The sequence below is a fragment of the Eschscholzia californica genome, unplaced genomic scaffold (assembly GCF_041429995.1).
Source record: "Eschscholzia californica isolate CP2 unplaced genomic scaffold, dmEscCali1.0.p SCAF_3, whole genome shotgun sequence".
Lineage (NCBI taxonomy): Eukaryota > Viridiplantae > Streptophyta > Magnoliopsida > Ranunculales > Papaveraceae > Eschscholzia > Eschscholzia californica.
The window spans coordinates 44,311,495-44,334,857 of record NW_028238420.1 but is presented as its reverse complement, the minus strand read 5'-3'; the positions used below and the strand labels follow the sequence as shown (position 1 = coordinate 44,334,857).

The 23,363-nt window shown below is 35.4% G+C and overlaps 1 protein-coding gene across 1 annotated transcript; it reads right to left on the bottom strand.

Annotated features, from left to right (window-relative positions):
• Window positions 1–6,346: 6,346 nt before the first annotated feature.
• On the bottom strand, window positions 6,347–8,392 carry LOC147550698 (uncharacterized). Its single transcript, XM_086667860.1, has one exon. The coding sequence runs from the start codon at window positions 7,391–7,393 to the stop codon at window positions 6,506–6,508; it is 888 nt and encodes a 295-aa protein (XP_086523986.1). The 5' UTR covers window positions 7,394–8,392; the 3' UTR covers window positions 6,347–6,505.
• Window positions 8,393–23,363: the final 14,971 nt, after the last annotated feature.

The window sequence follows — 23,363 nt, the reverse complement described above, 5'->3', positions numbered from 1 at the left end:
TATGGTAAACTTAAGGGGGGGTAGTGGATCAAGACATTGGGGGACATTAGGGGACAATCAGAGACAAAATGTTCCGTGGACATTTCAAGACATTTCGGGACATTTGTCTGTAGACAAAATGTCTTTATAGACATTTCAAGACATTTGATTCGTAGACAAAATGTCTTTATAGACATTTCAAGACATTTGATTCATAGACAAAATGTCTTAAGAGACATTTCAAGACATTTGGTTCACGGACAAAATGTTCCGGGGACATTTCAACATACTGAATCCATAGACCAAATGTGTAGTGGACATTATTATTATTATTATCATTATTATCATTATTATTATTATTATTATTATTATTATTATTATTATTACTATTATTGTTATTATTATTATCTTTATTTTTATTATTATTATTATTATTATTATTATTATTATTATTATTATTATTATTATTATTATTATCGCATCATTGAAGGACAATTGGTAGACATTTATATTGTCTAACCATATGAAATAATATATTTGTACTCATATTTCAAAAATATATTTTTCGATATTTGTGGACATCTGTGGATATCCGAGGACATTGAAGGACAGTTGGTAGACAATTATTTTAATTTTATTATTATTGTTTAACCATATGAATTATGAAATAATATATTTTTACTCATATTTCAAAAATATATTTTTAGACTTTTGTAGACAACCGTGGATATCTGAGGACATTGATGGACAATTGGACATTTATTATTATTTTAATATTATCATTATTATATAATCATATGAAATGATATATTTGTACCACTAATCTGAAATATATTTTTTGACTTTCGTAGACTTTCGTAGACTTTCGTAGACATCCGTAGATATCTGTGGACATTGATAGACATCTGTAGATATCTGTGGACATTAATATAATAATAATATAATAAAATAAAATAACATAATATAATAATAAAATAACTTAATATAATAATAATATAATAATATAATAATATAATAATAATACAATATAATATAATATAATATAATATAATATGATAATAAAATATAATATAATAAAATATTAATATAATAATAAAATATAATATAATAATATTATATTACTATAATAATAAAATATAGTAATATAATAATAAAGTAATATTATAATAATATAATAATATAATAATAGCACAATATAGTAATATGATAATAATATCATTATTCTATAATAGAATAATAATATTATAATATAATACTATATAATAATACAATAATATAATAAGAGAATATAATAATAATATAATATAGTAATATAATAATAAGATAATAATAGTATAATAGTATAATTTAATAATATGATAATATTTTATATGTTATTTATTATATATTATTTAATCTAATTTGATAATAATAATTATTTTTATTTTCTTCCTCACTGAAATGTCCCCAAGTTTCCTCAAATGTCTTCCATATTTTGAGAGACATTTTCTCTCCAAAAGCTCTCCAAATTTACACTAAAATGTCTCCAAATGTCCCCAAAACTAATTTGTCTTGAAATGTCCCCAAATTCGTGTCCCAAACGAATAACACGGACATTTTGAGACATTTAAAATGTCCCCAACCAATAACACGGACATTTCGGGACATTTGAAATGTCTCCAACCAATAACACGGACATTTGGAGACATTTCGGGACATTTGAAATGTCCCGAACCAATAACGCAGACATTTCGGGACATTTAAAATGTCCCCAACCAATAACACGGACATTTGGGGACATTTCAAATGTCCCCAACGAATAACACGGACATTGGGGGACATGAAAATGTCCCCCAATGTCTTGATCCACTACCCCCCCTAAGTGACCATTGCTAAATAGCCCCAAAAATAGAGTCAACGCCAGTACGGAGAAGATGTAGTCAGCTCTTATTAGTCAGACTATTTTTCTCTGTAATTAGTGAGAATTGAATGAATCAATTTTGGACTGTGATCAGGTTTTTTCTTAGTCACTTAGCATGTTTTAATTCAAAATATGAATTTTTTGGGTTATTTAGCATGGAGTCAATGACACTCAAAATATAAAGTTAGAGTTGAAATTCTATTTGAGCATTTGTCTGAACAAATGTTCTGTCTCTTTCAATTATAGATTTTGTAAGTATCTGTTTAAGTCAATTGCGAATATAATTGCTATAGATGGTCTCAATGGAGTATTGTAATAGTCCCACATTGCTCACAAGAGTGTCCAGAGACTGGGCTATATGTGTAAGCTCAAGCTTAGTAAGTACCGAGGCCTTTTGGGTAGGCTTGTGGTGTCTTCGCTAAGGACAAAACCCCGTACCTGTGAGGTGGTTAAAGCGGGGACAATATCGGCAACTGCTAAGGCTTGGGGCGTTACAAAGTGGTATCAGAGCCGAGGACGGCTCTTCGCTGAGAGTGGGGGATTGTAATAGTCCCACATTGCTCACAAGAGTGTCCAGAGACTGGGCTATATGTGTAAGCTCAAGCTTAGTAAGTACCGAGGCCTTTTGGGTAGGCTTGTGGTGTCTTCGCTAAGGACAAAACCCCGTACCTGTGAGGTGGTTAAAGCGGGGACAATATCGGCAACTGCTAAGGCTTGGGGCGTTACAAGTATGGACTTCAATAAAAAGTAACCCACGAGTCCAGGAAACACTTCATATAGAATTAGTCCTATTCGGACTTGAGATACAATCAACTCGCAAGGCATTATAGTTTGTCAATGCAATGGTATATCATATGCAAAAATTATATGCGTTTGAATTTCGACCTGGAAAACATAAACTCATCTAGATAACACATGGTAATAGTCCTAATTACCAGTAGTTTTATACCCACAAGTATGACAAAATGAAATTATTATCGGACAACCTTTGATTAAATATCAAGTTAACATAATGTGGTAAAAAATAACATTTTTTTAGAGAAAAAAAAAACAGATTTGCCATGCACAAGCCAATGACTTCAAAAATAAGTAACATGCATATCCATCCAAACCATGGGAATGCAAGGTCCTGTTTCCCCCACCCATCACCAAGGGCGGAGGCAGGATTTAAAGTTACCCGGGACTAGCCAAAAAATACTTAGAAAGACAAAATTTCATTTCTAATGTAAATATAGTGACAAGTAGTAGTTTGAGAAGCAATTTTTTGCCAAATACATAAAATTTCGTTAATAATTCAAACATAGAGAACATAAGAAAAATTAAACTTAACAATTTAAAGTTCATGTGATCATTGCTAGTTTGGGGACAAAAAAATAACTAAAATATAATGGTGATGGGTCCTAACAAATGGAAAAAAAATTTGTTTTAGTACAAAACAAAGGTTAAAAATATTGGATCCATAAGTAGGGGGACTAAAAGTGCAAATATATATGATACGGGGGTAAATATAGATTTAATTTAAGAAATGGAAATGAAAAGATGGAATGTAGGAGAGTGGATTAGAACTTGTGTCAGTTGGGAGGTAGCAAAATCACATAACAACCCTGGCTATTTCCTCTACTGTGTCTAGATTTCTCTTGGAACCAAAAAGTCACTCCCTAACTGCAGTCAGGGGTAGCCTCCCCTGGCTCCGCCCTTGCCCATCACCACCACCTCTAACTGTCTCAGCCGAGTACCACCACTTCCCAATCTTATCAATCGATACTGTGAAGATTTTGAGAAAAATGCTCAAACTGCAATATCTTCATGCACAGACAACCTTGCTACCCACATAGATTTCGTGTGCATAATATTTAAGTGAATTACCTCAATACAAATTGTGGTTCATAATTGGGCAAGTGTATTTTTCTCAACAAAAAAAGGAGTGATTTTGATTTCCCTCATCATTCTAATGAATACTCTATTTTCTAGAATTTAATTTAAATTCGATCGACAAAGTGAAAAGAAGAACTCCATTGAAGCAGAATATTGGACTCTTGACATCCTCACTTGATAAAATAAGGGTTAATTTTGTTTTGGTCGAACTTGTGATTAACAAACCGTTTTGGTCCTGTAAGCGTCTGGCAGTTCGTTTTGACCTCGTAAGTGTCTATTGTTAGTTTTGGCCCCCCAAGTTTTGTCAAAGTTACCTCTACCCATGTGACATTTATGCAATTTTCTTTTGTTTCTTTTTTGATTTTTTGGTATGTAATCTCTCTTTTATTTCTTCTCCACTTTTGTTTCCTTCTTTCTATTAAATTTATTTGTCTGTGTTCTCAGTCAACACACAACCCTTCTTCATCTACAAGCACCACCACTACCATCTTCATCTTCTAAATTGGAGACGGATTGTGGCGGTGAGGAGAAGAGAAAGAAATCAAATGAGAAAAGAAGATAATACAAAAAACTCACAAAAGTAAGAAAAAGAAATCGAAAACTAAAAAGAAACGAAAGAAAATTTAAAGAGACACAAGGGCAAAATGGGTGATTTTAGTAAAATTTGGGTGGCAAAACAAACGGTTGGACACGATTGGAGGCCTAAACGAGTTGTCAGACACTTATGAACGCTAACTTGGTCACAAATTAGGAGCCAATAACCCAAAAAACAATTTGCATGGATCTTTTATTTGCTTCTTTTTGTTCAACTGATATTTTATTTATTTCAACAAAAAAAAAACTGATATTTTATTTGCTTAGTGAACAAAAGTCATTCCTAAGTTTATATCTTTGCCCAATCTATTATATTAAAACAGGTCAGTCGGTTATTTAGGGGATAAGTCTGACCGTCCATTTTATTTTAGAGATTTGGTTGGGAACACATCCGACGGATGATATAATTGTTTTTGTGTAAATAGACTACAAAAAGAAGGGTATCTATGTAAATCAACTAAAATTAGTTAGAGTAACTACTACCCATATATTTCTCTCTTTTTTTTCTATTAAGTAGAAAAACGTGGGAGGATGAGAAATTAGTGGGGAGAAAATCTCTCTTCCACATTCTTGATCGGTTCTTTTATGAAAAACTTCCCAAAGTAACTACTTCAAAAAAATATAAATAGGACTCTTGCCACACTGATATCTTTTCACTGTAAGAAAAAAACAATCTCTCACATCTATTTTATAGTTCAGGCTTCAATGAAATATTATTTTTCTTTTTTAAATGTAATTCTCTTTTTTTAAATGTAAATAGCTTAGTATTTGATTGCTCCTCTTGATTGTTTAATGTATAATTATTATTTTTTCTAAATGTAAAATGACTATTCAACTGTTACAATATTCTTAACACGACGGCGCAGCCAAAAGGGATCTACCGCGTCCGTAGGACGCGGTGGGAACCTAGTACATCTAACAGCAAATCCCATTTTCTATGCCCACATAAATCGATTATTAATTTGCTCATAAACCCATTTGAAATCCCCTTTTATCTGCTAAATTCATATGAATTAGGGACCAATTCTCTGTCAGCAAATATTTTAATAGAAGAACTCTGTTCTACTCGACATAATTTTCTAATTGGCGAATTGAACACCATCTTTCAACTTGAGGCCCAATGGTAGGGGTTCTATCCGTAAAACATAAGCATTTAGACCTAGATAGCTTCATAATTTGAATATGATAAAGCAGCCGAAAAATCAAGGCCGAATTGAATATAAAAAAACAAAGTTAGCAGCCGAGATTAGAGGAGCAACACTTTCTCTCTAAAAAAAGTCGGAAAACATATTAGATCATCTTGTTTTCCTGTTGAGCTTGGCAGAGATTTTCGAAGTCCCTATCAAGCAGAAATATATGGAATGGTTGGACAATTAATTACATGACACTGTTCTTATACTCTAACAAGAAAAATGGAAAGCCATCAACCCCACCACTATTGAATATTGATACAAAAATCTGATCCCACCACAAAACAACCTCATAAATGAACACGGTTTGGGTTGTCGACAGTTAGCAATTTTCCATCCATTTAGACTTTATACTTGATCCACCAGACTAGAGCTTTTGTAGAGGAAGGCCAATCTATACCTCCCCGGCCAGTAGCAACCTAACCACTCTACCGCCCAGGCCAGGACCAACCTAACCACACTCTCTCCAATATCGAAAACAGTAGTGTTGTACGGCCCAAAATAGTTACCCCAGCACGAGCCGAGTGCTGGCCCGTTCTTTTTCATTATTGAAAAGAGCAGCCCTATATGGCCCAAACATATGCCGGAACATGGGCCGAGCGTTGATAATGTCATGTCCTTCCAGACTCCGATGTGTGTCATGTCAATATGTCATCACTCGGCCATGTTCCGGCAAATTTTAAATGCCTAGGAAATTCTAATGGGAGCCCTATAATAAACTATCCTAAACCATGTCATGTCTTCACTTCAAAATCCATAACAAGTTCCAATCTATTATACAAAAACAAACAAACAACACAAACAAATATATCCAAATTTCTTTATACAAGGTTGTTAATTATAACATATCTTTCATTTCATAGTAATAAACATCTGACTCGGCTTCGCCTTTGCAGATTTCAAGTAATTTTCTTTTGACTGATTAATCAAAACCGATAAAACAGTAAAATAACAGTTTTCCTGAGTTTTAACAGAGATTATTACATCTCCAATCAACCCTAAACTCACCTGGTCCAACTAATTGTTGGCATGGTTTCCGAAACGATACGATATGACTATTCACTAAAAACGCCGTTACACTTTCAGAAACACGGATATCTTCCATTCGTAACTCTTGTAATCTCTGAACATATTCAGGTACATGAATCAAATCCCATACCACTCCAACACCACCTTGTTTCAAAACCCTAACTACTTCTCCCAACCCTTTCATTCTCTCTGCCGCCGCGGCGGCGGTCCGGTGACCGAAATCTTTCCCGACCGTGTGTAAAAAAACGGCTGAAACAACTACATCAAAGTAATTATCGGAGAAAGGTAAATGACGAGCATCGCCTTCTTTACAGGTAACGTATTCTTGAACACCTTCCTTCCCGGCGGTTCTAAGTGTGGAAACAGTTGTTTTCCGGCGATCAAGTCCGACGACTCGACCAGAACTTCCTTCCTTTTTTAACTGTAGCGCAACCGCATTTAAGAGGATTCCACGGCCACAACCGACGTCAAGTACGGTTTTGACTGTTGACCAATCGTTGACTACGTTAATCATACGCTGAGCCATTTCCCAGTGAAGTGAAACGGATGAGTAGAAAATGTTACCGGCGGCGAATAAGAGACAAACGGCTAAGATTGCGGTGACTGAACCAATGAATCCGGCGATGAATCGAGGTGATCCGGCAGGAAGAGAAGTGAAGATGAATAGAGATTCAAAAACAGAACAGATTGGATTGAAATAGAAAAGAAACATCAGAGAAAGAAAGGAGAAGAAGAAAGCATGAATTAACAGAAACATCAAAGTTTGCCATTCATCCATTCCATAGATCGAGTAGATCTGCGCCCAATCTCTACCTGTTTTCCCCATCTCTAAATTGAATTCTGAGATTTGATTGATTCAATCTCGATCCAACTACCAAATCTAAACAAAACTCTCCAAAATTAAACTATATGAAGAATCAAATAATTCAGATTTTCGGATCAAACAATAAATAGTTCAGATTAAGAGACAGAAATCAGAGAGAAGGAAGTGATTTTCAGAAGTACCGAGATATGGATCAGATGAGATAGAATTCAGAATGTCAGATCAGATCCTTGAGTAAAAGATCATTTGGAAGAAGATCTCACCAAAAGATCAGTAAAAGTATAGCAGAAATTCAAATCTTCAAATGAACAAAAAAGTTCGTCAGATATTTATTTCATTATCTCATCAGCTGACGTCTTCTTTTAACGCGCTTTTGTATCAGGATTCTTCACTCACTCAATCACACACACACACTTTCTCTCTCTAACTTTCAGAGATGATGGTGCGTTACAACTGGAATAATCTGAACATCGCCATTAAAGTAAAGAGAAAATGCTTAAACTCGGATTACGAGATAGGGCAAAGAAGTTCTTTCTCTCTCTCTATCTGATTATTTCCGACAGTGGAGACTTCAAAATTGTGTGCATTAATGAAAGAGAAAGAGATTGAGGATTTTAGCCGTATTTATAAACGAACCGTACGGCGGTAAAAGTAAAATTTGAAGTTTGGCAAAAGAAATTTACCTGCTGATAACCTGTTCAGCTGGTGAGAAAGTGGAAAAGCAGATATAGTACTAAAAAGTCGTCTATTGGTATAGGAAGATCACAGTGTATTATTCTACGAGCATTAGAGGTTTTTATGAGACGATAAATTACAATAGTCATTACATGACACTGATATATCATGATTCATGAAATTACAATGTGAGAATTGAATCATTCCATACACCACAAGATCTTAACAATGGTCAGTGTTAAGATCCGGATATGTTTTCATTCGATTCTCATGTTGTAGTTCAACATTGTATCTTCACCTCATTTTGGAAAGAAGAGGAAAGTATCACATCATTAAATAGCTCCGTTAGTTGGGTATCTTTCTAAAAGACAAAGAATCCATGGGTTTGATCCTTAGAGAAGTAATTTGCCTTCTTGAATTGTCTTACATTAAGTTATAGTGTAAATTAAGTAAAGATAGTGCATAAATGGTTTTTATGGCCTTATGTGGTGGTTAGATGTCATTTAAGAGTCTTTTTTGTGGTCTTTAAAGGCGTAATGGCATGACCGCATATATGAGTGTGAGAGACTAGTGTTGACTCCCAAACAATTTCTTTGGTTAGAATTGGGTTTTGTGACATAGATCTTCCGAGTCATTCCTTTGATTACTCTTCCGAGAGCATGCTCGTGTGCTGGTAAGGTTTAGAAGGTGTTGCCCAAGTTAATACTTTGATTTTTTACTAGACAAAGTTTATCAGTGTTTGGGTCAACACTTCTTAAGCCTAAGAAGTCTTGGAATTGAATTTTGGTAGTCAAAATTGAATGTATGGACTTTTAGAATTTATATGAACGACCTTAAAAGTCTTTATATGGCACTCGCTGATAATAGTTATAGTTTTTATTCGTGATGAATCTTAATCTTATATATTGATGATATAATGATTTTCTTTGTTGAAAAATGAATTCCACCAAACAATTACAAATGATGTCGAAGCCAGGGTACACGTGAAAGAAGTTTGAAGGAACCGAAATCTAAACCTGTTTTCTTTTATATTTACTTGCTCACTTAACTGATATACCTACATACTTATTACAAGTGCGAAAAATGTATCAATACAACTAGAAAAAAAACCCGTAGATTTTGATCTCTCGACGTTTGAACAATTACTTGATATCTTGCAAATGGTGAATTCTTCGACCCTATGCCACCCCTGTTGGACTAAGTTGTTCAGGTCACCGCCATGCGCTTTTCCTTTTCTAGAATTGGGCTTTTTAGAACTTGATTATTCTCTTCTAATATACATTTTTTGGAAGATCTTCTAATATAAATTAGGTTTCAGTGTCTACTGAATTCCTCAGAGGATGGTATTGGATTCATAAAGAGATCCATGTTCACATTGAAAAGTGTATTGAAATGACATAGTTAAGGGACAAACCGACACTTCCCGTTGCCGAACCGTTCCAATTTCGATTGGAAAAATAGCATCTTTCTTTCTTTAACGTGGGCGGGTCCCAATTCAATCACCTCAATTAACCCTTTAATCATGGGCATAGATCCTTAGAAATAATTCAAAATTTATTAGACTAGTACTTTGTCCATTCTACTTTCCTAATGCCTAATATTATCAACTCTGGTATTTTGTGCTACTATATTCACCTAATCCTAGCCGGAATATGCGGCCTGAGAAAATTTGAAATGAGAAAATGGGTCTATTCCTAATTGTTATATCAATTGAAGAAACTAGCCAAAACAACTACTAATTTTTAAGCGTCTAGTTGACCAGTTTATCTCTTTTATTTTCGGTCGTGGTTCACTGTCAATTAACACTTTATTTTGAGGTCAATGAACATTTTGTGTAGAAAATAAAATGAAGAGAAAATACAATGGTCATTGATAAGAACTTTCTATATGTGTGTTTATGTAGATGATTGCATTTTCTATAAATTAAAATGGATAGGAATCTAGATACCGCGTCAAATACCGTACATGATCTTTGTGGTTGTAAAGTACATAAAATAAAACAATGAAAAGATAAAGAAATATGTTATAAGTTTGAATTTTTGAAGGAGAATGTCCTCTGAACAACTTTTGACAAAGTATGAAAGGAATAGATATATATATTTAATATATTATTTTAGGATAAATGGAGAAGGGGGCACCAAAAATTAACAACATATATATAAATACATTTATCAACCCAATTTGCCTATAACTTACCAAAAAAAAAACCAAATTGCCTATAACTTAACATTTTGTTTGGGGACTATTTGAGGTTAACATGGCATTTCTTTGTATTTCTTATATCAATTGAATAAAATTCTTTATAGCCGTCGTGCTAACAACATTGATATATAAGAAGTTATTTGACTTGGACGATATGACTTAGTTAAATTCACCATACTTATAATCGTGATAATAGTAGCATCCGTACAATTCTAGTTCAAATCACTAAAATACTTTTATTCGAATACATAGGATAATATTTGACTTGGTTAGATATGTAATTAGTATCTTCATTATTGACTACAATTCATCAAAGAAGTGATACATCCACCGTTAATGTAGACAAATGTTGTACAATATGAAAAAAAAGGTTAAAACTTTAAGTTTTTCTCCTGATTCGGCTTTGACTTTCGGTGGTTCTAACATTAGCCAATTCCTTATATTCAAAGTCGTGCTAGCAATTTACATCCATACTAATCTAGTTTAAATTCTTTTTTTGATGACTTAGATAATATGGCTTTATTCTATAGGGCGGATTAAACTCGGTTGTTTAGGTTGGATAATTTAGTGGCACGATGAAAGAAGTTTTACTATCTAGCTTATTACAAGCATGAGAAAGAAGTCAATATGACATCCTTCAGAATGGCCTTTTAGCTTGCCAGATTTGGTCAATTAACAAGTTAATTAGTATTGAAACTTAAAGCAATCAAGGTTATGGTACGTCACATGAATTGACTAACACTAGTTAATGGTTATATAACAAACACACTAACTAATTGTCAATGTACCAAAACAAATATACCAAAGTTAGCATAGTTTAGTTAGTACTTTACCTAATATTATGAAGAACACTCATATTATGAAAATTGAACGAATTACGATTTTTTTTTGAGAAATCGACTACGATCTAAGTTAAACCAATAATTAAAGACCGACATCATCTACGTTATTTTAGTGCCTAAATTACATGGGATAAATTTTGGTGACAAACTGCTTGTCTGTTTCCATTGAGACTCGAACTCAATACCTCATGGACTTAAGAGGGGTGTCCTACCGCTACACCAAAGAACGGTGGATAACGAATTACGACTTAGAATTATGGTATTCGACTATGCATATCACTTTAAAATTGATAATCACAAATTCTTATGTCATGTGACCTAATTGGAGGTGATTAAGATTATATCATATTAGCCTCGAATACTAATTTGTTGACGACCGATTGATTGTTGTAATTATTAATGAAATGTAGTTGAGCCTCGAGGTAATATGCTAGAACTTAGGCGGTCATATTCAATTTCGATCAAAGACTCTTTTAAACACTAGGTCTTACATTACAGGGCCGTGTCTGAGAATCTGGAGGCCCCGTGCAAAATTTGAATCGGGGCCCTAGAGAAATTTGAATCGAGGGCCTTTCTTACAAGAAAAACATTACAAGCAAAAGTTGAAAAAATGCAAGGTAATTTATTATTGGATAGATGAAAAGTGTGGATGAATCCAAATGTTATCTAAAGAAATTAGTCGTTGAGAAATTTTCTCAATTTGAAATTTTATAAACATATGCCCTAAAATATCAAAATTGTGAAGAAAAAAATGTACGGTGCATAAATAAAGATTGATTTGGCACAGGAAATGCACCGTATGATTCTTTTTGGCAGTCCAATTAGAGGTTATGTCGCATGAGTTTTGCCTCTACAAAGCGCCAAATGCAATAGTTCAAGGCGCCTAGAACCCCCGAAAAAAAACTAAAATACCATGAAGCCTATGAGATTCGAACCTGCATCAAACGCTTGGTACTTCTCGTTACTTACCAACAAAGCCAACGTACCTATTGTGCTTGACTTCACGTCCTTATTTATATATTTGGTAAACATCCCTTTAAAAGAAATGGGCCTCTTGTGGTGGGGGGCCCAGTGCGAGCGCCCTACCCGCACCCCCCACCACACGGGCCTGTTACATTATTATGTGATCACGTACTTAAGTAAAGATTTTGTTATTGATCTAAATTTCAAAAGTGTTCAACAAAAAAAAAAAAATCTAAATTTCAAAAGAAATTTGTTGTTTCTCCATATCTTTTAGTGCATTAGGCAGGGAAAAGTCAAAAGTCAATTTTGTTGGTACATAAAATTTCCAAGCCGCCTATTAATCTCAATTACGGAGTATTTTAAAATTTTAATGGCGCTCTAGGATATGAATATTTCAACCCACATATTTGCTCATTACACCCAATTAGTTTGGTCAAACTAAAGGTATGTTTGTATATTTTATACGTAAATAAACCAACTTCTGTCAAAGGTTTATCACCAACATTATCTATACCAAATTTCTGTTTCTTGGTCCCATTCCTCAAATGTCTCTCTTTGGCATTTTATGCATCAAATTTTGTTTTTATTTGTCACGAGTTTTGTTCGCCTCTCTACAGAATATACATTGTTTTTATATACATACATTCATTATAAAAGGACAAGGGAGTTCAGTGCCTTCTAACAAAAAAAAAAAAAAAAAGGGGAGTTTAGTTGGGATGCTTTTGCGTCTAATCAACAACCTTAACCATTGTAGATTTGTGATTTCAATAGAACGACAATATATAGTACATAATATTGTTTTCTGTTGCGATAGATTGCAAAATAACAAATAATTAGTAGTCTTTTGTCTCTATGGTTTGGAAAAATAGTTGTCCTCTGTCATAATTTTCTCATAAATAGCGTACTGATAACAAAATAAAATGATGTGTCATGCTTTGATGTGCTTTATGTTTTTGTCCAAAGAGATTAGATGAGCGGGCAATCTATTAGTGGCGGGGAACTTTTAATGCCTCCCAATTTTGTTAACAACGCTGATCGTGTTTCTTTTCATTTGGTAAAACTGATTTGCTTGGTTAGAATCGTCTTAATTTCAGTGGGCTCAGATCAATATCCAAACCAATTCTATCAAATTCAAGTTATTTATAGTAACAAAATATATGAGTCATTTGAAATCATTGGTTGAGCTGATTTTGTAACCAAATTGGCTCAAGTTTACCTATTTTGAACTAAAAAGGCAGGAATGCATCTTTTAAGAAAAACCGATGTGTCTTAAATTGAGAGGTGCTTGCTAGCAAGTGTTTGGCCCGTTAGTTCTGCATCAACTCTCAAAATTTGGAGGTCTAAGTTTCGATTTACGGTGGAATATAATATTGAATGTAATGACTGCATATACGAAGAAAAGACTAAGAGGCGCCTTTAAATTTTCTATCATTTAAATTTTTGGGATATTTAGTGTTTGGGTCAAGGATAAGTACCGGTTTTAGTGTTTAGGTCACAAGTTTGTCCGTTATAGGGTCTGGGTCACGGACTAACAGTTGACCCCTTGACTAATGACGATAGCTAACTACCGTCATTAGTCAACATGGTCAATGGTTAGTCCGTGACCCAGACCCTAAAGCCGGTATTTATCCTTGACCCAAACACTAAAAACGAGCTGATGTGAGCCGTTCTAAGTCCCATTTGTTGCTGCCATGAAAACCGAGTTAGTCCATTGAAATCCCAAACTCCAGGGTGCTTCCATGAACGTCCAAGCTGCTGCCACCTTCCATGAGTCGAGCTCAACTCCTTCTTCCCGTGTCGGCGTAAGCATTGGCCGGTCGGCCAAGCTTTTGCCAGTCATCTCTCTCTCTCTCTCTCTTTCCCTCTTTTCAAGCTCTCTTAAACCCTAACTCTCAAGAACCCTAGAAAACCCCCAACTTCAGAAAACCCTAGCTTTTCCCCCCTTTTCATAATAAAAGGTGAAGATCTGTTCATTTACTCATCTAACAACTTTCGATACAATTGCCATGGATTCACATCTAAAAAACAAGGTAAAATCAGATCTAGAATCTTTTATTAAATTAAAACAATTTTATCATCGATTACGTCTTGTTTGGAAACAAAGCTATCTTCTTCGGTCTTCCATAAACTGGAAAATCATCATTCGTTTCCGCCATGGCTAAATTCCAGAACTACGATATCTACGATATAAATATATCAAATGTTACTGATGATTCTGACCTAAAAATGCTTCTTCTTCAAACAACAAAACGATTAGTTATTTTTATTAAAGATTTAGATTTATATTTGAATGAGAAATCAACATCTATAAGTTTATCAGGAATTTTGAATTTCATGGACGAAATTTTCTCTACTTGGTTGAAGAAAGAATCATGGTGATTACTATGAACAACAAAGACCAAATTGATCCATCAATTTTAAGACCTGAAAGAATTGATGTTCAAATCCTTTTTGTGATTTTAATGCGTTCAAATTTATTTCCGTCTTTGGAACGGCTCACAGCAACACTATTTAGTGTTTGGGTCAAGGATAAGTACCGACTTTAGGGTCTGGGTCACGGACTAACCATTGACCCGTTGACTAGTGACGCTAGTTAACTGCGTCATTAGTCAACGTGGTCAATGGTTAGTCCGTGACCCAGACCCTATAACGGACAAACTTGTGACCTAAACACTAAAACCAGTACTTATCTTTGACCCAAACGCTAAATATCCCTAAATTTTTCCAATTCAAATTTAACACCTCCCTTTGATTTGGATTTTTGAGGGAGAGGCCCAAAAAATGGAGGGTAAATAAGCATTACCCCCAGCCCAAAAAAAAAATTAGAACCCAGTCCAAATTGTCAGGACAGCTCACAGTTTCCTGGTTTTTATTTTATTTATCCCTCTTTTACCCCTCCACGGGAAATTTCTGTGTTTTCTGACAATCTGACGGACGACAGCGAATCAATTAATTCCCCGTACATGACGTCATGTCTAGGAAACATTCAGATTTTCTGAAAATTCAAAAATGGCGCCATTTTTTGACGAAATTTCAGCCAATTTTTTTGGATCCCTCCCATTATATTTTGTTTCAACTTCTTCTTTCTTCTTATTTATACATCCAAAAATCTTCTTTTCATCATTCTTATTTTGTTTTTCACATTTTATCTTCTTCATCTCTTTCAATCTCTAAAAACATAAATTTTCTTTTCTTTCTCTCTCTAAAAGTTTTATTTTCTTATTTTTGGATGTCCATCATTCTTTTTTGTTTCACATTTTATTTTCTTCATCTCTTTCAATCTCTAAAAACATCAATTTTCTGTTCTTACTCTCTCTAAAAGTTTTATGTTCTCATTTTTGGGTGTTCATCATTCTTATTTTGTTTCACATTTTATCTTCTTCATCTCTTTCAATCTCTATAAACATCAAAGTTTTCTGTCTCTCTAAAGTTTTATGTTCTTATTTTTCTTCTTCATCACTCTTATTTGTTTCACATTTTATCTTCTTCATCTCTAAAAACATCAAAGTACATAACCAAATGTCCAGTGCACAGAACCATTTCCGGTACAGGAGAAAATTCCCAGTTCAAAAGTGTCCAGTACTAAACCAAATGACCAGTACATAGAACAATTCCCGGTGCACAAGAAAATTCCCCAGTACAAAAATGCCTAGTGCATAACCAAATGACGAGTACACAGAACAATTCCCGGTACACAAGAAAATTCCCACTACAAAAATTTCTAGTACATAACCAAATGGCTTGTACACAGAACAATTCCCGGTACACAAGAAAATTCCCAGTACAAAAATGTGTAGTACATATCTAAAAAATGACCAGTACACTAAATAGTTCCCGGTACACAAGAAAATTTCTTTATACAAATCAAATAAATACTACCAAAAATGAAGAAATTTGTTGAGATTGGAAAGAGATCAGAAATAAATCTGGAAAAAAAGAACGAAATTTGTTGAGATTGGAGAGAGAAATATGTGTGGGAGAAAATAAAAAAGAAATAAGAAATAAATCTGGAAAAAAGAACGAAAATGGCAAGTTGGTAAATTTTGTAATGGCAATTCTGTAAATTCATGGAAAGTACAAGGTTTAATGTCAGGTGCGTCAGACTATTTTCCAAAAAAATTCGAATTTCCCGGGAATTTTTCGATGGCAATTTTGTGAATTTATGGAAAGTACACAGTCTGATGGGAGGCGTGTCAGATTACTTGTCAGAAATTTTCGAGTTTCCCGGGAATTTTTCGATGGTCGTTTCGTAAATTTCAAAAAGAAGAAGGGTGTTTCGGAAATTCCACCCCTAGCCTGACTTTTTTGGACCTGCCCCTCATTCTTTATCTGCAGTGGGCCTGATACATATTGTTGGGCTGATTTTGGGCCTTTTGCCCAACCCCTCCTTTGATTTCTCTTTTCTTACTATGTGGTCCATAGAATTCTCACCTGTACCACTCTGGAAAGTTTTAAATTTGAACAAGGAAAAATTAGATGATAACCACAAGAAGTATACAAGTAAATCAAAAGAGTAATAACTAAATCAAATACATTAATATGGATTGAGATTTTTTTTTTAACAATATTAAACCTTCACTTGGAATTATGTTCATTTGGATTCGAGCGGGCCCTTTAACACTTCCTTCCTCCCGGTATTAGGTGATAAAGAGCAAGAGAAAGTATATAGGCACACCAGATTCTCACCATTTCCTCCTCATACTTTTCTTGATCCACTGACTTGATCCTTAAGCTCACACATACCAAAAAAATATTCATTTTTACCTGACTGGTACCACCACCCAGGCCAGGGGCGGCCCAAGAGTTTGGGGGGCCTACAAGGAAGTTAAAATGGGGTCTTTTATGTGTAATGAAAAGTAAAGACGGAAATCCTAATAGTGTTTGAAGAGGAATTGAGATTTTGCCCACCTAAACATGAACCGTATTCTTAATAGCTAAGTTACTAACTAAACTTTGCATAAGTTTTACTTAAAATAATAATAAAAAAGAGAGTCAACAGTCAAGATTAGTCTATAAGTACGAGATTAAGAACGAACGCACAACTAGTATTATCAATTAGGAATTGATGTAACGCTGCAACATTTATAGTTCATATTTGAAATAAATGTAAAATTGTAAACGGCATGCACGAGATTTTTTTTAATACAATCGCTTTTCAATCATGTATTTTAACTATATTTTAATTTTCTAAAACAAAATATAATCAATCGAGCAAACTAATATTTTCCTTGAAATACTCTTTTTTATGTTACAGTGTTGAAGGAAACCAAATTGGACTAAAACATGTAAGTATAGTAATGTACTAAAAAATAGGCGGATGGGGTGTTGAACTCATGACCTCTTGAGTTACGTAAAGGCAAGTTACCAACAACTACAGCTTCACCTTCATTCTTTATCACCTCTATCACTACCGGCAGCATCACCATCTCTCTCTAGCTTCTTGATTTTTTAGGTTGATATAAGAATTAAGAAGTATGCTTATGTCTTTGTAACGTCTCTTTACAAAAAAAAAAATACAACGGTACCCGATAGAATGATTTGTCCTCAACAAATTTTCTATTATGTCTCTTAAATCTTACACTTTTAAAAGCTTACTAAAACGTGTAGCTTTCCTTGGTCCAATCTAATCTAATGAAAATGAAAGACTCGCTTATTTTAATCCAAACGAATTTTGAGATATCTTAACCTAACTATGACAATTACTTAAATACCTTTTTATATCCATGACAAATAGTGTTGTTTTGGTAGTGCATTATTGGAGAGAAATGGCTTGGAAATCTTGTCTAAGGTCTTGTCACACTCAGGGATATTATGGGTATTTAACTAGAAGTTCCAAATTTTATAATGAGAATGAGATTCCGTGATTAAACGACATGTTTTAGCGGATAGAAGGAGATATAACGACATCTGAACTTCCAGACATTTTATAATCAAATAAAATTATAAAAGGAAAAAAAAATTGAATCCGCCACAAAGAAAGTAGCTTTTGATTTTGTGGCTTCATGTGGACTAAATCCAGCCAAATCGCAGTCAAGTCGAGCCAAGGCGGGCCAATCGTGTCTTATGGCTACAACACAATAGGTTTACTATAAAGGGTAGTTCTAGAGTAGGGCTGGGGGAAAAAAACAATTGACCGAGAATCGTCTGGTGTCCGCCCGAGCCCGTAGACACCCGAGACCGCCCGAAAACCGAACAGGCCAAGACCGGACTGCCCGGATAGAGTTGTCGGGCCAGCCTCGGTTTTAAAGTTTTGGCCGGCTGTTCGCCCGAACCCAGACCGAATTACTTAAGAACCGCCATATTAGGTGATTATGAACCGTTAGACTAAGGGTTTTACTCCTAGGCATAAATAGGTTTTCTTAACATGATTACTTATGAAGATCTTCAACTCCCTCCCATCTCTTGGAAACGCTCTCTTTCTCGTCTTTCTCTTACTCTATCTCTTGCCTCTTTTTTTTTTTTTTTTTTTTTTTTTTTCTGTCTCTCACCTCCTAAACTCTCTATCAACTTCATCACCCGGGTTTAATCCCTAGGAAAGCAATATGAAACAAACAACTTCAACTAGGGTTTTACCCCTAGGTATACCAAGATGAAACATATGAAGTTGAAGAACGAAGAGGAAGAAGAAAAGGAACGAATGATGCCTTTTTTTCTTGTGAAATCTGTTTTTTAAGATTTGTTGTTCTTCTGAAGATGGACCCCTAAAGAGAGAATTCTTGTTATTCTTTTTAATATCTGTTTCTTTTAGTTAATCTTTTTATGATATGTTTTTTAATCGGGTTAATTCCGTTTTGGCCCCCGATTTGTGACCAACTCGCCGTTTTGGCCCCAATAAATGTCCGGCCCCCAAAATCCATTTTTCGGGCAGCACTGACGTCATTAGGTCAAACCTAATACTTTTCAATACCCAAAATACCCCTCTGACCAAATCTCCCCTTCCCCACGCCAAATCTTAAGTCGTCACATCCCTTTCCCATCCATTTGGCTATTTAATGCTCAATCCTTACCTTTCCAACCAAACATCACCTTCCCGAGGCAGTTACAGAGAAACACAGTTTCTTCTTCTCTTTTAATACTCTTCTTCTCTTTCATTACTCAACTCCCCTCTTTCATTACTCTTCTTCTCATTTCCTCTTTCATCAGTCTTCTTCTTTTGTTGTCTATCATAACCTCTGTAAATCTCAGTTAAAAATGTCGAAGATTATCAACATCATCGTTCATTATGCAGGCGAGTGGAAGGACAACGTAGACATGCTTAACGTGAGTCCATCTGATTACATTGGCGGGAAATATTCATGATGCCAGACATTCAAGTTCCCCTTTCAAAGAGACCGACGTTGCTTCGTCGGATGGATATCATCGGTAAAAAGTTAGGGCTAGAAGGAGGTGTTACCATCGAACTCTGGTCTCTTGTAGAAATTGAGAATCAGATTGGTCTATTCGAGATTTCTCTTCTTCAGATTATGGATGATGCAAGTCTTAACACCTTGGTTGAAGTTGGGATTCTTAAGGATTACGAAATATTTGTCATATGTATGTTCAAGTCGACTGGCCTGAAATCCCTCCACCACTAAGATAACCTAGGACTAAATCAAGGTGTTTGATGAGGCAAAATCGTCACTGGGCTGGTAAACCAGTCGTGTATCCTAAACAAGTTGCAGTTAAGAGATGGCCTAACAGTAGAGATCGTCCAGTGATTGATCTTCCTTGCATGTCTGAACCACCAGTGATCGTGTTGGATCCAAGTGATGTGGAGATGAAGTCCGAAGAGAGACAGATGTGGTTAGAGATGATCAGATGGATGTTCAGGAGGAAGTCCAAAATGAGTCTGAAAATGTTGAAGGGGGGCACTGTACTGAATGGGAAGCAGATGTAGTTAGAGATGATCAGATGGGTCATGGGTGTCCAGATGGAACATGGCACTCAAACTGGGCAGCAAATTGGGAATGATTTTGACTGGGCATCACTTGATTGGGATGAGTTTATGATGTCTGATTCTGATCAGTGGAGGGCTACTCTGAGAGATATGGTGGGGGTAAGTGATGCCTTGCTTAGTTCTTTACAATCAGAGGTATTTGAAGGCATTTCACAGAATCGACTAGAAACGACCTCTTCCACAACTGTAGAAGAAAACGAATGTCAGGACTTTGTGATGATGTAAACCCTGAAGAAAGATATCATTCGAACGGGGAAGAGTCGGATGAGGGGGGGGGGGGGTTTATACTCCAGTGATGGTGAAGATGGTGAACAAAATGATCATTATGATCCAAGATTTGAAGAGTCTGGATCATTTTATGCAGAAGATGACTTGTACAATACAGACGAGGAAGGGGGCCAAAAAATGGGGGCCAAATTGGAAATGACTTGTATGTTGGCCAGACTTGGCCAACGATTGAGCAGGCTCGAGTTGAAGGAGTTGAAGGAGATGTCCTTCGACCAAGGTGACAATGCGAACAATTTGTCGGATAGGACAATTGATGTGGAAGATCATCAAGTCTGATTGATTTAGGGATCGTAGAGTTGTAGCTAGAGACCAACTACGATCGTCGAATTACGAAGTAATTCGCGGCTAACTTCGATCGGATCCTACAACGGGTTACACATAAGAGTGACAAATTGATCTAGGATATGACTAGTGGGAGTGAGATATAATCATGGGAGTGTCCCATAAACATATCTCATAGGCCTAAAAAGGAATTAGGCAAAGATAGTACAAAAAGGCCAAAAACGGGGTTTTTGGGCCTAGACCGGTTCGGGTACTTCTAGGACTCGGATTGGGCTGAATTTTGGAGGGTTAGTTTCTGATATAATAAAAATTATATCTGCCAATTTTCGTGGTGTTTGGACACCTCCTCCTTAGGGAATTGAGAAAATATCAATAGTTGCTATTTTCGACTATTTCCCTAAATCTTATTCTAAAGGGTGTTTTGGGAAACCTAAAAGGAGGTGGATTCTTATTATGGTTCTATATAAACACTCTTAGGGCAGAGAATAAGGTGTGGAATTTCTCTCTAAGCTTTCTTACTCTACCACATCAAGTAGAGAGGAGAAAGTGAGCTAATTCCCATTAACTATCTATCTAGTCAAGAAGAAAGGAGTTCTTCTTCCAACCTCCATTGGTGTGCTAGCTATACAACAAGGTGGGAGATCAAATTGATTGCTCGTGTCCCAAGTAGAGGAGCTACACTTTCCACACGGATTTTTAGAAAGAAGAAATTAATATTTCTAAAGATTTTAAGTGGTGATTGAAGGAGGATATTAGAAGAAGATTGATGGAGATACTCGAGGCTGATGGGTATTATTTTTGGTCTCTTCTCGGGTATTAATAGAGAAGCTCGGATCATCATCAGGGTATCACTCGGCTGGGACTAAAATCATCTCGGGTTGGGAACAAGAGAGCTCGGTTGCAATTATCTTTTAAGCTCTGTTCTTCAATTTCTCTGGAGCTTAAATGATATAACTTTTAGAGAGGGAGAGAAGATAAAAAAACAGAGTAGAAAGAGTGATTTGTAAGTGAGAGAGTTTGATTGAAGAGAGAGAGAGAGTAAATCAGTAAATTATTTGGTTTATAAAGATATCGGATAAGTAAAAAACAATGTCACAAGCGTAAAATCGGATATAAGCAGCTCCGTTGGTTTGATGCTTCAATATCCACACGGGAGGTCTTAGGTTTGAAACTCACTGCCCAGACAATTTTCTTTTCTTTTTAATATCATCAAATAAGTATTAAAGAGTTCAAATCACAAATTCCTTTTCATTACTATCTAGCACTTATCTCTCTCCAAAAATTTGTCTTTGTCTTGCACATGGACCTCATCTTTCTTTCATTTCTTAAGTTCCAAAAAAATGTTTTATGAAAATAAAAAACTCGTTAAACCAGAGAAGTTTTACATGAAAACTGTTACGTTAATCATATATTAACATCATATAATGAGTTTAGATTCGCGAATGATTCAATCTTTCGTTTATAGTTAAATAATTTCAAAAAAAAAAAATCAATAAAAGAAATCTTTTAACTTTCGTGTTTTTCATACTAAAGGGCCCGTTTCAAATTTGGCACCGGACCCCTAAATTGTCAGGCACGGCCTTGATTGTTGTTGTCTGATTTGAAGAGTTTTGTTAGTAGAAAAATAAAGATTCGACAAACTGGGTTGAGCAGAAAGATAACTACTATAAGGGTTCATCAATTGAAGTGGATGAACAAGGGGAATCGAGGAGAAATTCCGAATGATCTTGGATTGGGTGAGAGTATTCGAGCAAGAAATATGGAATCAAGAGAGGGAGGATAGAGAAGGAATGGAAAAATAGAAAAATAGAAAAAGTAAAAAATTGAAAAGGGGGCTTTTTTACAACAGAAAGAAAAAAATTGGAGTGGGGTAAAATTGCTATTTTCACACCAGATGGGGTCAATTAAGTAAATTTCCCTATCTTACTGCCCAAGAAAACCTATTCCCTTTCTTACTGCCCAAGACAAACCCTATTCCCTTTCTTACTGCCCAAGAAAAACCCTAACCGGCCCTATTTATGGGAAGGGAACGAATTAATCAAACCGACCACTCTTTAACGGTTTAACCTAAACAATCTACCTCTTCTTCTTCATTTCTACACCATGAGTGGTATACCGAGGGAGAATTTTCGGCTTGGGATTTGGATGCTATAATCAAAAGAATGATAGAAAATGGGTTCCAGGAACCCAATTATCATCGTCAGGGTGGACCTCGTCGGAATCCTGTAGATTTATTTTTCTATCATCCCATATTTCGTAGAGATAGTGAAGATTATACTTTAATTGATAAACAACATGGGGGAGAGTTTCCGGACGGTGATCGTATCACAACACAGCCAACGCCTCTAGAAGGTGCACCGGAACCTGTTGGGCCTTTCACTAGAGGGCTTCCTAAGAAAGTGGCGGATTTACAAGATCCTACAAATTATGCCATCAACGAGGAGATATTTGCTGATGATGAAGATTATGACACTGGTAATATAGATGAAGGAGGTTTTGTTGATGATGACACTGGTAATATCAGTGGTAATATCGGTGAAGGTAAATCTGACCCTCAAGTTGTTATCCAGGCACATAAGAGTAAATCTGTTGATAAAGCTGGTGGATCTCGCCAACCAGCCAAGAGTCGGAACACTAGGGGCACTGCAGATGAAAACACAGCTAGCCGCCGGACTACCACCGGAGTTGAAAGTAGCAGTCCAAAAGGTATTAAATCCTCTGTTCAAGATGAAGCAGTTCCTAAAAACCCTTTGCCTAGTGGTGCTGGTAATGATACTCGCCGGGG